Here is a 15,102-nt window from a genome sequence, read left to right on the forward strand (position 1 = left end):
ATCCTAAAAAGCAGAGGGGTCACCATCTAGGAAACTCACCAAAATATTATAAACATGACCTCAGACCAAGTGAACACAAACAGAACACAAATTGCTGTGACAGGGATCTCATGTGACTTCACCAGCTGAAGGACACAAAAGTTGCATGAAAAAGTGAGAAATCGTACAAAATGGACATTATACCTGAAAACAAAGGAAGCATACAATGTTTCATGGATATAAAGAATAATTCAGAAGGAAACAGCCTGGAGTCCCGATCTGTCCCATTACTCAGAAACAAAGTATAGACCTTAAGTAGAAAATTAAATCCTAGAGCCTTAAATGCACCCATTTATGGGAAATGGAGACCTCTTATCTCATAATGCAGGTTTTCCAGAGCTGCAAAGTGATTTCTAATCATCAGTCCCACCTCACTCCCATTTCTTCATAAAAAGCTTAGAAATGTCAGAACTGGAATTTGATCCTAAGGAAGATTTTTGAAGTCTGGAAAGACTTCTTAGGTTGAAAAATTAGTGGGCTTTTTGTGGTTTTTGGGTTTTTTTTCCTCCTGTTAAAGAAGAAATGAATGGTGGTAAAAAAGAGGCTCCAGGTATTTGCTGCCAACACTTTTCTGCTCTTTGCTGCCAACACTTTTCTGCTCTTTGAAGAAATGAGCTACCTTTCAAAGCAGCTCTTAGTCAGGCCTGCTCACCTGCCTCTATGCCTTGAAAGAATTTTCCTTTCCTAATGAAGTTGGCTTGGAGACACAGACAAGACAGTACTCACCAACCCCAAGGTCTGTAAATAAGATCATTGGGAAAAGACTGCAAATGCACCAGATATCAAAGTAGCCAGTAAACTAATTTAAGAAGGAGATTGATTGCTGCTGTGTGAAATTAAAAATTACTATGCTTTTTTTTTCCCACTGAAATTAGTCACAGAGGAGAGGCATGTTAATAAATCAGTTCTGGTGCGTAGCAAACAGGCATAAGGAAAAGTAATTAAAAGCTTGTAGAGATCTTCATCTGTGTCTATAAAAGCTGCAAAGCCATTCCTGGCTGCTCATCTAAACCTTTTGCCCATCTCTGCCTAGGTGAAATGATAGTCCATTTCACCCTCTTTACCTCCAGAAAGCTTTTTCTGAGATCAAACCCATCTCACTGGACTGTTTTAGTCATCCTGAAGAGTGTGTGGAGAAGAATATAAATACTTCCTGCCTTTCCCATGCTTGGAGAGCATTCCTGATTTTTCTCCCTGTTCATCTCTTCTCCAGCCTTGTTCCCTGCTCTGCTCTGCAGCATTGAAGAGCCTTAGCTGCCCTTCAGACATTGAATTTAATGATCCTGGTAACTGTGCCACACAATAGAAGCGCAGGCAAAAGAAAGAAGGAAGAGTTGGCACAGGCAGAGATGCATTGTGCTGAATTTTACATCAGGACCAGAAGGGTTTTTATTATATGATTTTCTTCTTTACAGCTCCCAGCAGAGCAGCAAGTGCACAGATAGGCTGTAAACCCATACAGTGCAGTCTGTATAAATCACAACTATAAAGCCATCTAATATTCCCTCGTGGTTATCCAGCACCCTCAGCCCTATCAAAGCCAAGAGGGCCCATTATTGCTGTTGGTGGCATGTCTCTGTTTGCAGAGATAAGAGAAGAATAAAGAGGGGGCACAGCTAGTGGAAGGGGCCAAGGGTACTGGGGATTCCCAATACAAGACCCAATTATATACCAAATATAAGGAGACTTACTCAAGAAATTTTATGAGGCCATGACAAAATGGGTTTCAGACCTCAAGACCTTTATCCCTAGCTGGGATTTTGCCCCAGAAATGAGATCCCTGCTCCTAACTGTACCAAAATGCCCCTTCCACATACATCCTGACACTCAAGGAAGCAGATGCAATGGCTCTGAAAGATGATGTTGGAAGATGTTTCTCTAGGGGGGAAAAAAAAAGAAAAACAACCCCTGTTTTGTGAGCTAATGAGCAGCCCTGCCAGCTGAAATGATCAGTGGCACATAATTTCATGTCAGGAGACATTTGCCTCCTGACAGCCATATTAAGGGGGTCCAACTGGGTGTTGATGTGGTTATCCTTTCCTGGTAGGTATGGAGATATTTTCCACAGGCAGACAGGCTGCAGGCTGCTGATCCTTCCTTGCTGGGGCTCAGAGGCAGCCGGCTCTCCCAGAGATCCCTGCCACAGAGAGCTCATCAGGGAAGTCAGGGTGTCGGAACTCAGCACATCCCTCTGGGTGTCCAGAGCTGCCGAGGACCCTGCTGGGGGGCTCAGAGACCCTGGCACGCAGCCCAGAACACCTGTGGGTGTGACTGTGACCCCTGGAGCAAGTTGCCAACTTTGTATGAGGACATGAAAGACACAGGTTTGAATAATGTAATAATAAAATGATCACAGGGTGAAAATGTCGATTTTAGGATTTTTGATATGGGGGTTATGGGGACAAGATGGAGGAATTTGGGGTGTACCCAGCCTTTCTTCTTCTTCTTCTTCTTGGTCTTCATTTTCTGCTGCGATGCTGGCACTTTGGGATTGGTTTAGAGTAGAAGTGCACTGTCTAACACAGGTGATAGGTATTGGGAATTAAGTGTAAATATGTTATACATAGTTTGTAGTATAAAATGACAACACTGCCTCAGGGGTGGTCAGAGTGCCTTTGGCTGCCCTGCTGAGCGGATCTCAGCTGGGCAGAAAGAAAATTTTATAGATAAGAATTAATAAACATCCTCAAGACCGAAAAGCGAAGAGTCCAGAGTCGCTCTTCAGTTGTGTGGGCCGAAGCAGAGATATCCTGCGCATCTCAGGGCAGCAATTACCAACAGCAACCCGAGAGCAGGGCATCCATGTGGAGGGGGAGCAGCTGTCCCAGCCCCTTCTGCTCCAGAGGGAAGGATTAGCCCATGCCCACAAGCTGCTGAGGCCACGGTGAGAGCATTCCTGGGAGCTGAGCAGGCAGATGCCATGGGAGATGGATTGGATTTTCATGTGCTGCCCTGGGGACAACGATTTCCTGTGGGTTCTCAGCATGTTAGAGAACACAGGTGCCATAAAACAAGTTGAAAAAGGAGCTGTCCAGCAGCATAGGTGATGGTGTTTGCTCATGCAGAGCTGCACTGCCAGCTCTGACAGAGCACACAAGGTTTCCAGTCAGCAGAGACCTCACAACAGCAGTAATGAATGTGCATGGGAGGCAGAGAGGGTGGCTGGCTTGTGTGTGACTGCAGCTCCTGAGACGTCACTGGTGTGTGCCCCTCAGCCTTTTCTTAGTGGTTTCAGGGTCAGAGGATGCCAGGTTCTGTAAAAGCATGTGATAACAGACCCTTTCTCTTCCACCAGCTTTTGTTCTAAGGCCTGCCTTTCATGCCCTGAATTTCCAGCAGATCACCTCTATTTCCAGCAGCTGTATTTTTTTACCCTCCAACCCGATGTCCCCAGTCACAGATGTCACCCATCAGGGATGATCTAGGGCTTTATTGTTCACAGTGACTCATAAAAGCCATTAGCTCTGAAAAGTAGCCCACTAAATGTAGAAGGAAATCAGCAAAACAACACATGACAAAGCAGTTGTGAGAAGTGATGTAAGCCTTACTTGGTGCTATGTGGCTTTGAATTAATTCACATCCACTTCATGGGCTCTGCTTTTGCACCCAGGTGATGTACAAAAAGGAGTAAAGAATCTTTTAGTATTCCCCATTCTTTAAGAGGACACTGTGTCTGTCTCTAACGTAGTTTCTTGGTTTAACATTCTGAATAAGAACACGGTGGTGACAGACAGATGGACAAGATGAACTTAAAAGTCCTTGCCATGTGCAGTGTCTATGATTTCATGAGTCATTTCAGTCAGAAAGAGAGGTAATGAAACATTTGAATGGAGCTAAAAAGACATGACATCATGGCTCTCTTTGCTCTCTTTGGAATTAGTAGTAAATTAAATTAACCTCAGCCATTTATCATTAACAAAAACCCCTTTAATTTGCTTTCCAATAAATACGTGCCCCCTCTCTCTTAAATCAATTCACCAGAGAAAAGTGAGAGGCTTTGTCCTGCATATGCAAAGCAGAACAATGTGGTCCTTGAACCACCTATAGAACTTCCATCATCAAAAACAAATCACCCACAGCTCCACCACAGCTACATCCAAACACCAACTAAAATACTTAACTGCAGCCTTTAGCAGCAGTTCTTGTTCTGGCTGCTTAACTGAGCATCCTTTCCATCTGGGCTGGCTGAAATGCCCTGGTGAGATTCCCTGGGCACAGCTGCTTATGCCTTTCAGAGCACTGCTGTGTCTGGCTGGTTTTAAAGTCAGGATTTTCCTTGAGACATCCAAACTCACAGTGACACAGTTTTACAGGATTCACCAAAGGGACCTTGAGCTGCTTAAAGGACTCCCTATGTTTTTGGAGGGTTACATGGACAAGGTTCAAGCCCTCTCCCTGCAGGTCTCTCCTTCTTCCACTTTTGATTTTTCTCCTCTCTTTTCTCCCAAAACAGACTCCATGATTCTGCTATGCTTGTGGTGAAAAGAATAAATAGAAAGTCACCTTGCCAGAGTTTACAAATGGTGGTATTTCTACATTTTACCATTGATACTCAGGTTGTAACTTGCTAGGAAGAATGTTCTTACTTGACACAATTAGAGTCACAATATCTGAAGCTTTGGAACAAGGTTGTTTGAGGAAAATTTGCTCAAGTTTCAACAGAACAAAGTCAGACATGGTAAAAATAAGAGAAAAAAGCCCTTGAGATTTAAATATGGATTTTGACTCTGAGGGGTACTGAATGTGCTGGGAAACAAGAAATTTGTGCTCTCAGCTAGAGAGCACACTAGAGACAGCCACTGAATGTCACAGGACAATGTGGTCTGCACCACATTTGACAAAGTGAATCTTTCAATTATGTGTGACATCCTGAGGACACATCAGGAAAGGCCCAGGTGATGCTCAGGTCAGTCAAACTGAGACTGGGTGAACACCTGAATCTTTAGCACAGATAATTTGGACAGTCTTGGGACCAGCACTTTGACAAGATCCCATGAGGTCACAGAGGTTCCTGCTTTACAATGGCTTCTGTGTAAACCTGGGCTCCTAATTAATTGCTTAATTAGTTACAGCCTGTAGAAACCTGCTCAGAACAATGCCATCTGTGCAACAAGGTCAAGGAATGAGGACACTTTTGGAACAATGACTGAGTGTGGTGTCTTGAATTAAATTCAGAAATGTCAGGCTGGGACAGTTACTATTTAAATTAGTACAAAGTCCCACGTGTCTCTGGAGCAAATCCCACTTCCAGGGTTCTCACACCTGGGAGGATTTGGAGTGTGCTCTCTGCCATTATCAGCCCAAGGACCACCGCCAGCTTCTGCAGCACGTCCTTGTCAGAGCAAAGGGAAATGCTGGGAGAAGCTACTTGGTTTGGATCTGTGGGAAAGGAATTCTCCACAACTCCTTCTACAGACTCCTCATCAAATGAATGAGCCACAAAAAGTCCAAATGCAAGCCAGACAAAAGCTCTCTGAACAGAACTGGGAAGAAAAATTGCCTTTCTTGCTCCCACCACCACATTTCTACCCCTCCTGGTAGAGACAGGACTTGTAAGTAAAGGTCCCTCATGGTGATACACCTCATAATTCTGGGACAGACAGAAACATCCATTGGGAATGGGAATTCCAGGTAATGTCTGGTTGGAATTGCACCCTTTCTCCTGGATTTCATGATGGTAGCAGGATGAAGAATGGGGTCAAGCAGAGACTGCCAAGCCCATCTTTCCCAGAGGATGCTGTAAGACCTCTTCTTTTGCCCCTGGTCTTGCCCATCCTCTTGGAGGAAGCTGAGTCCTCCTGCAAACACACGTGGGCTGGCAGGAGCACCCCTGACTCTTCCACACTACTCAGAAATAATGCAAGAAATGGCAATAATGCAACATGTGGAAATGTCATTGATAACTTCTTGTTCATCACAACCCATAATGAGTCTATTTAATACCAAACTGGCATGGGGGAAGGTTTTCCCAACATGAAAAAGCTGAGTTTTTTTCACCCCAAGCAGAAAAAAATTGCAGATTGGTTTTAATACCAAGAGTAACAGTTTTATTGCCAACATGACAAAAATGTCTTGATAGGTATATTTGAATCTCTTAGATGCAAATTGCACAGATGCAGGTAGATCCTGGTCCATTTCTTTTTAGCTGGTTCTTGTAGCTTGTCCCAAAATAAATATATAAAAAACTTGATCTCTTTCCTACTGCTGGGAAGTCAGTCAATTCAATGAAGAATTACCATTGTCTGGGAGGCATCTTTGGGTGCCTAGCTCACTAGATTCAAATCTTCAGAGAGATACTCTGCAGCCTGTTTGAAAGATATGCGTAGATTGAAATCAGAAGTGATCAATTTCCTCTGCTGTGCATTCAAACAAAGTAGTAATTCAGAAGCCCTCACCAAAAGAGATGCTGAGAGATAGCAAGCTGTATATTCAAGATTAGAATATAGCCCTGAGTCTCTGGTACATGATGTTAATCTTTGATAAGAATATTAAAAAACTCTGTGTATGTTGCAGACTGATAAAATATTAACCTCAAGCCTCCAAGACACCCTCATCCATTTACTGCTGCCTACACTGAACCTCAAGTGAGAGGGGCTTCCTTTCCCTGGTCTTGTTTTTTAAAGGGTGCTGCCACATCATGAGATGAAAGAAAGGTCTATGCTATAAACAGCACCCAAAGAGCTGCTCTAGATGAAGGTGCTGCTCTCCTTGCCACAGCAGACTTCAAAGCAGATCATTCACCCCCTTGCATGTGAAGACCTTCAGCACATCACAAAGCATTTTGGTCTTCCTTGACAATGGAAACAGACATTGGGATGGCCAGAGGGAAGGGACCGTGTTCCATTCCCAGGAATGCAAAAAGGTCTCTTTTTTTTTTTTTTTTTTTTTTTTCCTCAAGCCTCTTTCAGCAGGGCAGACATTGGGAGGTGCAAAAGAATGCATCCTGTCTCTGCCCTCAGACTGTGAACATGCTCCTTCTGCTTCCTCTCCTGAAATATAATTCTTCCTGGAAAACCTACCTTTGCAGATGGAAAAAAAAATGGAAGTATTTAGCTGAGATAACTGAGGATTACTAACAAAAGCCTCAAAACCATTTCCATAATCCTGCTAACAGCATCTCTGCTCTCTACATTTAAAAAAAAATTGCAAAACACTAAAACTCCACTGCCTAAGACTAAAAAGTTCCTTAAACTTAGTCAGAATTGCCTAGAAGTCAGGGAGACTGAACCCCTGATCAACGCCTGTGGAATATTTATTGCCCTACTCTTCTGATGACTCCACCAGAGAGGCCTCAGAGTGAATTTGTGAATACTACAGGCACTTCCAGCTTAGTGGCAGCTGTGGACTGAAACAATCCTCACATTCTCATAAAACTGTGACATAACAAGTCAATTGCAAAGCAACAAAAAGTAAGAGCAGGATAAAGAGGGTGCCCTCCTGGCATCAGGATATTTTATACCCTTGAAGTATGACTATATTGACAGGTCTCTGGGGCTATATCTGGCTTAGCAAAATGTGTGAGGCATAAACAACTGGCAGAGAAAAATTCATGTACAATACTTGCTATCATGCAGGATGCTCTTGAAAATAAAAAAAAAGATCCCTCATCTCCTCAAATGCTTCAAGTTGGTCTCTCTCCTATCTCAAAACTTCCTTGTAATTAAACACCTGCATAATGAATTAAACTCTCCAGGGAATGTTATTTGCCAGCTACTTTTTCAATTATTTAAAATTAGCTTAAGGGCTAAAGCAATCAGGTCATTCATTAATTTAATTCCTTTTTGTAGCCATACTTCGTGACTTGGAAATGAAGCTACAAGATCAAAAGGACAAAGAGGAATGAAGAGGAAATTATACAAGACACTTACAAAGTTCCCTGGCCCATGACCTCAGCCAGGATGCACAGTCTCTGCTGGTACACAACACACTCTAAATGGCCATTTTCTTGTGCAGACAAACACTTCTCTGGAGACATCTTCCCAAAGGGAAAAGTTGGCAGGAGCAACGTCCGTGCACACGCAAAGCACTGGCTGGCAGCCAGCTCCCACTTGGGCAGATGAGAACTGGAGATGCTGGGAACTCATCAGCCCCACTTCAGAGCAGCTATCTTTGTCTGCAGAGCTGCCTGGGGGAAGGAAGAGGGGAAGAGATCCTCTTCTACCCAATCCAGGGTGAAGCTTTCCTCTCTCCTCCCAAAGGACCAGAAGTTGCAAACTTCTTGAATGCATTAAACCACACCACAAGCTTTTGGCAGAGGCAAAGGATGTCACCCAAATGCCCCATGTCACCAGGGGCCAGGGTCATCTATTTCTGAGCTGCTTTTCCAAGCACAGGGAAGCCAGTGCTCTCTGATGGTGACATGTGTACCCGGCTCCTTCAGGAGTGTCGTGGCTGGGAAGAGAAGCCTTGCTCCTTGATTCCCCTCTGCCTGGCAGATCTGTCCCCTGCCTGATGGCAGTAAGGGGAGGAGTGTGGGCCAGCAGCCAGCTGTGACCTTCTGCAAGGAGCCCATGGCCTGGTGGCCTCCCAGGACCGGGGCTCTCATGTGAGTGCAGTGGCCACACCGTCAGCACTGTGCCATCGCAGCAAGGCAGCAGCACTGGGCTCCTCTAGGAAAACTCCTGCCACAAAAGGTTTTTGCAGTTCCTTGTGAGGAGGAACTGATTTTAAACTATTTTCACTCATTCCTAGCACAATTGGGTTTAATTGTTTTACACATCACCTTTTGCAGCAGAAAAACTGCAACAGTTCAGAAGGGTAAGAGGGCACCTGGGTGTGCCTGTACTTACATGCAGAGAGCTGGAGAGAGGATTTGTTTTCTGATTGAGCAGCACAGAGAGCTCAAACCTTTGTGTGCCAGCCAGCAGAGACTGGGCTGGGCAGCCCCAGAGTACACACAGGGCCCTTTACCCAATCTCTGTGCTCAAAGAAACAGCCTTGCTTAAGCAAAAGAATTGTGAGACTTGGTATCTGGTCCAAGACAGCAAAACAAAGGCCTTTTGTTTCCATTAAATCTCATCATCTTTAGACAGCTCTTTTGTCCAAGCATTACTTGGACCAAGAAATAATGCAGTGTGGAAAAATCTCTTGAAAATGCAAAAGCCTCCTGTCTGCTTTGCTAGCATTGCTTCAGCAATGCTGACCAGCATATCCTGTAAGTATAGATCTTGGCCTGTCACTGCCAAGGAAAGAAAAATACCACACTTTTTGTTCTTCTTTTGCCTTTTCTTCTTGGATATAGGAGGTTGCTGCATCCCCTGTGCAAACACACGCTCTTGGCTGTGTGTCAAGCTCTTTATAATAGACCATATTCATTCTTTCTATGGAGTAAAGTGGGACAGATAAGAAACAAAGCAGGGTGGATGGATAAGAGCAGGGCATCACCAGCCAGGCTGGTGGAGTGTGGCACATCATTCTGCTGTTCTGTCTCATTGTTTTCCCTGTTGATACAGGGACTATGAGCCACCTTTCTAAGGAACAAACAGCAGATAGCACCTGGCTATTATTTCTCTGTCCTCTTCTTTTGAGGTTGGATGTCAAAACCTTATGCCAGAAAAGCAAGGACATTGAAATCCATACATGTATGCTGAGCACTGAAACCCTGAAAAAAGCTAGAATTCATGTTATTTTCTACCTTCCAGTGGAAACATGAACATTCTTTCCTTCTCCCCAGTGACTACTGAAATATGTCAGAATACAGATATTTTCCTAAAGGCCCTGTCTCTGAAAACTGGATGAAAAGTAACCAAATATTTCAGAAGTTATCACAAAGAAAGACAAGCTACTCTTTTTTTTCTGCTCACATAGGCCTTGTTTCTGTGGGAAAACTGTAGAAAATCCTTTACCCAGTGAGACAATGTGAGCAAATAATTACAAAGCTTTGCATCCTTGCATGCCCCTGCCAGGGAGGCAATTACAGCAGGGAGCCAGAGCAGCAGACAGGCAGGGATTGCTCCCCTGTGCTCCCAGGGCACTCTGCTGCCTGGCAGGTCCCAGCTGCTGCCAGGGAGGAGGGAGGGAGGCTGGGGAGGCCATTTGAGAACCTTAAGCACGTGGAGAAGTGTGCAGAGGGGTTTTTCCAGGTGTGTGTCCAGGTCAGAGGTGGGTGCAGGCATTGTGCACGCTCCTGTTCCTGCCTGAAAGGGAGCAGGCACAAAGTGAAGCTCATTCATAGCATCAAAGGCTCAGCTCTCCCATAATGAATCTCTGTTTACAGTAGGGAGGGAAATGTGTGACATGGTATTGCTCTCATTCCTAAAAATAAAAGCAGGGAGAAAAAGAGGATTCATGCAAAAAGACCTTTCAAGATTGTTACCACCACCCCCCAGCCCAAGCAGAAAGCCTGACAGCCCCTGAGAAATCATCTGACAAGTTCAATGGTAAACTTGACAAGACAAAAAAGATATATTTTTAAAGTTCTTTCTTTGATTTATGAAGCTTCACACTTGCCTACCATCTACAATGCTAAAAATATCTTTGGAAATAAAAACTGAGGAACCCTCAAGACTCCAGAGGGTGGAGATTTATAAAAAAATAAACATAATGAGGTGGGTTTTTGATCATACACTGCTTGTGGGGAAGAGGTTTTGGTGAAAGACATAATTTACTTTCCTCTTTCCAAAAGTTTGTGCAAAATGCACAAAAACTCCTTTGATTGAGCTCTTCAACAGTTGACTAATGAGACAATCCAAACAATGGCAAGCCTAAAAACTCACATGCCTCATTCTGGAGAAGCAAATGTGAGAGAAGACAGGACACAGGGCCCCATCCTGAGAGTGGAGCTGAGAGGAGCACAGGACTGGGCAGCTACAGGAGGTGGGGACAAGACTCTTGTGGGAAGGAAAACACAAACAAAACCAGAAGGAAATGACTGAACAAGTGGGCAGCCCAGTGATGGCCTCAAAGCTCTGTGTTTTTCTGAGGGAAGATGAAAACCAGCAAGTCTCAGCTTTGCTTGGGATAGGATCACCAGGTGACATCCTGCTTGGAAAAGTGGATATCCCAACGGGAAAAAAACCACATTGATCTTTCTTAAAGAGCACTTCTGGATCCACTGCTCCTCCCTGCTGGCTCAACTGTGGATGCACATCTTCATTGCCACCACAGAGGCAGACCCTGCACAGCTGCACCCCTCAATACAGAGGCTCTGCAAGAAGCCCCAGGTCAGCAGCATGTTAGCAAGAGCCTTGGTGGAGACAGCAAGTCCCACACAGAGCAGAAACATCCCCTGCAGGAGAAACTCGGCTTTCATGGAGCACAAACCCCCCAAAATTCAATCATTCTGCTGGTAAGAAGCACCTCTGCTGTCTTACAGCATCCAACCTTGTGTCATTGTTTTGCAGCATGACACGGGCGTACGCGTCATAAATGCGCCGGCAGGTGATGCAGGAATGAACAGAGCACCCATGCCTGTGGAATGAGCTGTACTGCAGGTACACCTGCTGCAAACAGAGGCTGCATCTTCAAATGACCAGATTTTTAAAACAAAACTCACTGCCAGTGCTGTATACTGCATCAAAGAACCCGTCCCCCATCTCTGAGTTTCCTACGCGTTATGATTTATTCCCAGGTGGCCTTTTTGCTACAACTGCTCAGGAAACTTTGGAAAACACAAAATTTTCAAGAGCTCAAGCAACTGTAAAAAAAGAGGTTTGATCATGAGTAGCAAGAGTTGATCTTTAGCTATACCTCTGGCTTTTGATAAAGAAGGGGGAAAGCTGGACTATTCTTTTGAATTAACAAGTGATCTCAAATCTTATGAAGGAGTTTAAGTTGAATGATCTATATAAACAGAAATCACATATATGGTTTATGTGTCCAAGTATGAGTTGACATCACTGTCAATATCAGCTTAGCAAGGTGCAGTGTTTTGGTGGTTTGTACCAACTATCTCAGCAAGTTCTCAGCCACAGGAGGTTTGGGCTTAATGTTGGTTTCATTTTTCCCCTGGAAAATGCCTGTTTCTTGGATGTGGGATTTTACAGAAGAATCACTTTTTCCACGTGTTTTCTCAGGGCTGTGATGGACCTGCTGAATGGGAAGGCAGAGAGAGAAAGTTGCTCCCTGGGAGCTTGGGGAGAGGACAGAGAGATGTGATTTTGCTGGACTGGAACAAGCTGGACCATCTTTCTACAAGAGATTTGAAAACTGAGTTTAGGCAGTCACATTCAGCTGTTCTTCATCATTATACTGAACCAAAAACCACACAAGTTTTGGTTTTCAAATGCCAAAATCCTTTAGCATAGTACCAACATTTTTCCCTGTATTCATGCTTTTCCCACCTTTTGTATTCTCCCATGGAAGACAGAGGTTCCTACAGACTCATGCTGGCTCCTGGGATCCATTCACAGCTGCATGCCCTGGCCTTTGCACACTGGTTCTCAGCACATTCAGCTTCTCAGCCATATTGTTTTTTAGTATTAATTACATTGATTGGGGGGTTTTGTATTTATTGGATCATGCTGTGCTTTCTTTGCTCAGATAAAACTATCTCACAAACAATCAAAACTCAAACAGTCAGAACTTGTTATTTTCCACAGGACAAACACTAATTGTCTCAGAGGCTTCCCAGAGCAAAGACAGACTGTTCATTTGAAGTAAAAAAAAAAAAAAAAAAAAAAAAAAAAGTAGTTCTCTACCTCTTTTTGAGGTTTTTTTTTTTTTTTTGATTTTGAAGAGTAGGATTCTTCAGATCTGAAGAGCCTTCTCTGGTTTGACAAATCAGCAGGGCTGGTAGATGTTTAGTGCAGGCAGATTAGAAAGACAGCTGAGAGGGTGAATGTGAAGGGTGCTGTGGAGCAGAGACTGTAGTTTGCAATAGGCACTAGAGAGAAATATAATCAAATGTTTCCTCGTAGTCACTGATGAGGCTGCCAGTGTGACTCCTTCTCTGTCACCTCACATTATCTGCCCTGCTGGGAAACTCAGTAATTACACTGCAGACACTTGTGGAGACATACTTGCCGAGACAAATGATGGGCACGAGGTGATTGCGAGTTAAGAAATGTTAAGACTGCCTCGTGAAGAAAACAAACCAAAACACAGTCACTTCTTTGGTAAAAAAAAAAGATATTTGCATATTAAAATTTGAAAAGAAGAACTGACTGAGCAAATTTTTTCTGTGGGAAAGGAAATGGTTTCTGGAAAGCAAATTCACATCTGCAGAACAGAAATTATTTTTATTCTCCTGGAAGGATATTCTAGCTTATCAGCTTGGGACAAGTAGATCTGTTTACCCAATGGGAAAGCCAAGTGTTTGAGCTATCAAGGGTGTTTTCTATTCAAAAGCCATGTCCACAGAGGATTCTTAGCTGGATATATAACCTAGCATGGAACCTGACCATTGCCAACTAAAAGCTAAAATAATTTGCAGACACCTCCCTCAGCAAAGTATCTCAAAAGGCAGCCACCAATACCACGGAGACACATCCAGGTGGGGAAGATGCCACCCCTTGAACTGCCTTCCACTGCCCTGGAGAATGTCTGGCAGGAGATGTTTTAACTTTACCTCATGGGACAGGTAAAAGGCAGCAATTCCCAGTGGCCAGAAGCAGCAGAGCATGGAGAACACAGTGAGGCCAAGATGATCCCTTGGTGGCATCATCAGGAAGTTGTCTTCACTCTCGGTGTCACTCGAGTAATCGCTCTGGAGCGGCAAAAGAGAGAAACATAGATGTGCTGGTTAATGACATTATTGCTCTTCCTCTGCCATCAGCCAATTCCCTGATCATTTGACCATTTCTCCTCCTCTTCCTCACCCACTGTGTCACAGACTCCATCACTGTTGCATGAGCTTGAAAGCAAGAAAAGACAAATGTAAAGATATCACTGCAGGCAGCTGAGAAGGAAGCCCATTAAAGGAAGGGGCTCTCTAGTCACATGAACCAGGGTGAATATTTCCTTTCAAAAATAAAGGAGGAGAGGGAGAGGGAGAAAATCCACAGTACTGCTGAAGCCACCCCTTGAAATTGTGCACTCACCTGAACAGGTGAGATACAAAATCAAAAACTGCTTTTGATTTTTCAGGTTTTTGATTTTCAGGTTTTTGTGTACTGGCATAGTATCTATGGAGACTACCTTTCTGAAATTTCAATTGCCTTTTCTTTCACATAAAGATGAAATGGGGAAAAGATTTCTCAGGTAACTTTGGCCCTGTGCTGAATCACAAAATTATCAGTTATGCTGCTTCCCAAAGGCCAAATTGACCCACCAGTGAGTTACCAAGGGTGAGAGAATAATTCTAATCATACAGTCCTGACCATGCAGACCAACTGTGAACCAGAAGGGTGAAAAAAAATTCAAGAAATCCCAGAAAGAAATCCAACAGCAAAAGGTACCTCAACTCTTCCAGTTAAACACTCCTTTCCCCAAGCAAACCTTCCTTCCCAACACACTCTCTTACAACAGGACACCTCATCCTGAGCTTACCAAGAAATCTTCTCCATTCAGAACCCCCCCTGACATTGGGATAATTGATAATTTGGCTACCTAGCTCTCTGTCTTCTCTTATTCCTGGATCTGCAAGAGCTTCACCCTGACACTGAAGAAGCTGGATATTAGTCTTGTTGAGAAGTCAGAATTATATTTGTCAGTTAGGGTGCCTTTCCCTTCCCTTCCCTTCCCTTCCCTTCCCTTCCCTTCCCTTCCCTTCCCTTCCCTTCCCTTCCCTTCCCTTCCCTTCCCTTCCCTTCCCTTCCCTTCCCTTCCCTTCCCTTCCCTTCCCTTCCCTGGCACCATTTCCCAAGTTTGTTGGAGGAATCAGGCATTGGAAGGCAGAATGCCACAAAAAGCATCTACACAGGAAGGAAGAAAGAAGGGAATCCAACTCCATTTGTAAGGTGCATTTAAGATGCAGTTTCATCACAGCCTGTAAGTGCCTGAGCAGATAATTTCTGATCAGAGGCAGCTCTTTCATTCTGTAGAAAAGCTGAAGTGACTGAAAGAAGAATAGAGGAAAGCAGACACAAGGTGCAGATTTTTTTAACAGAGATGGTGATGAACCCTATTCTGCAGTTGTAATGGATTTTCTATTTAAAAAAAAAAACCAAAACCTTTTCTTAAATC

At 43.9% G+C, this 15,102-nt stretch overlaps 1 protein-coding gene across 1 annotated transcript in view; it reads right to left on the minus strand.

Moving 5' to 3' along the window:
* SYNDIG1 (synapse differentiation inducing 1) overlaps window positions 1-15,102 on the minus strand; it is a 51,886-nt gene that overhangs the window by 19,702 nt on the left and 17,082 nt on the right. Inside the window, exon 3 of the mRNA XM_036380271.2 lies at window positions 13,547-13,684. Within this exon, the coding sequence (XP_036236164.1) occupies window positions 13,547-13,684 (138 nt within the window). The remainder of the gene's footprint in view (window positions 1-13,546; window positions 13,685-15,102) is intronic.

The sequence above is a fragment of the Molothrus ater genome, chromosome 3 (assembly GCF_012460135.2).
Source record: "Molothrus ater isolate BHLD 08-10-18 breed brown headed cowbird chromosome 3, BPBGC_Mater_1.1, whole genome shotgun sequence".
Lineage (NCBI taxonomy): Eukaryota > Metazoa > Chordata > Aves > Passeriformes > Icteridae > Molothrus > Molothrus ater.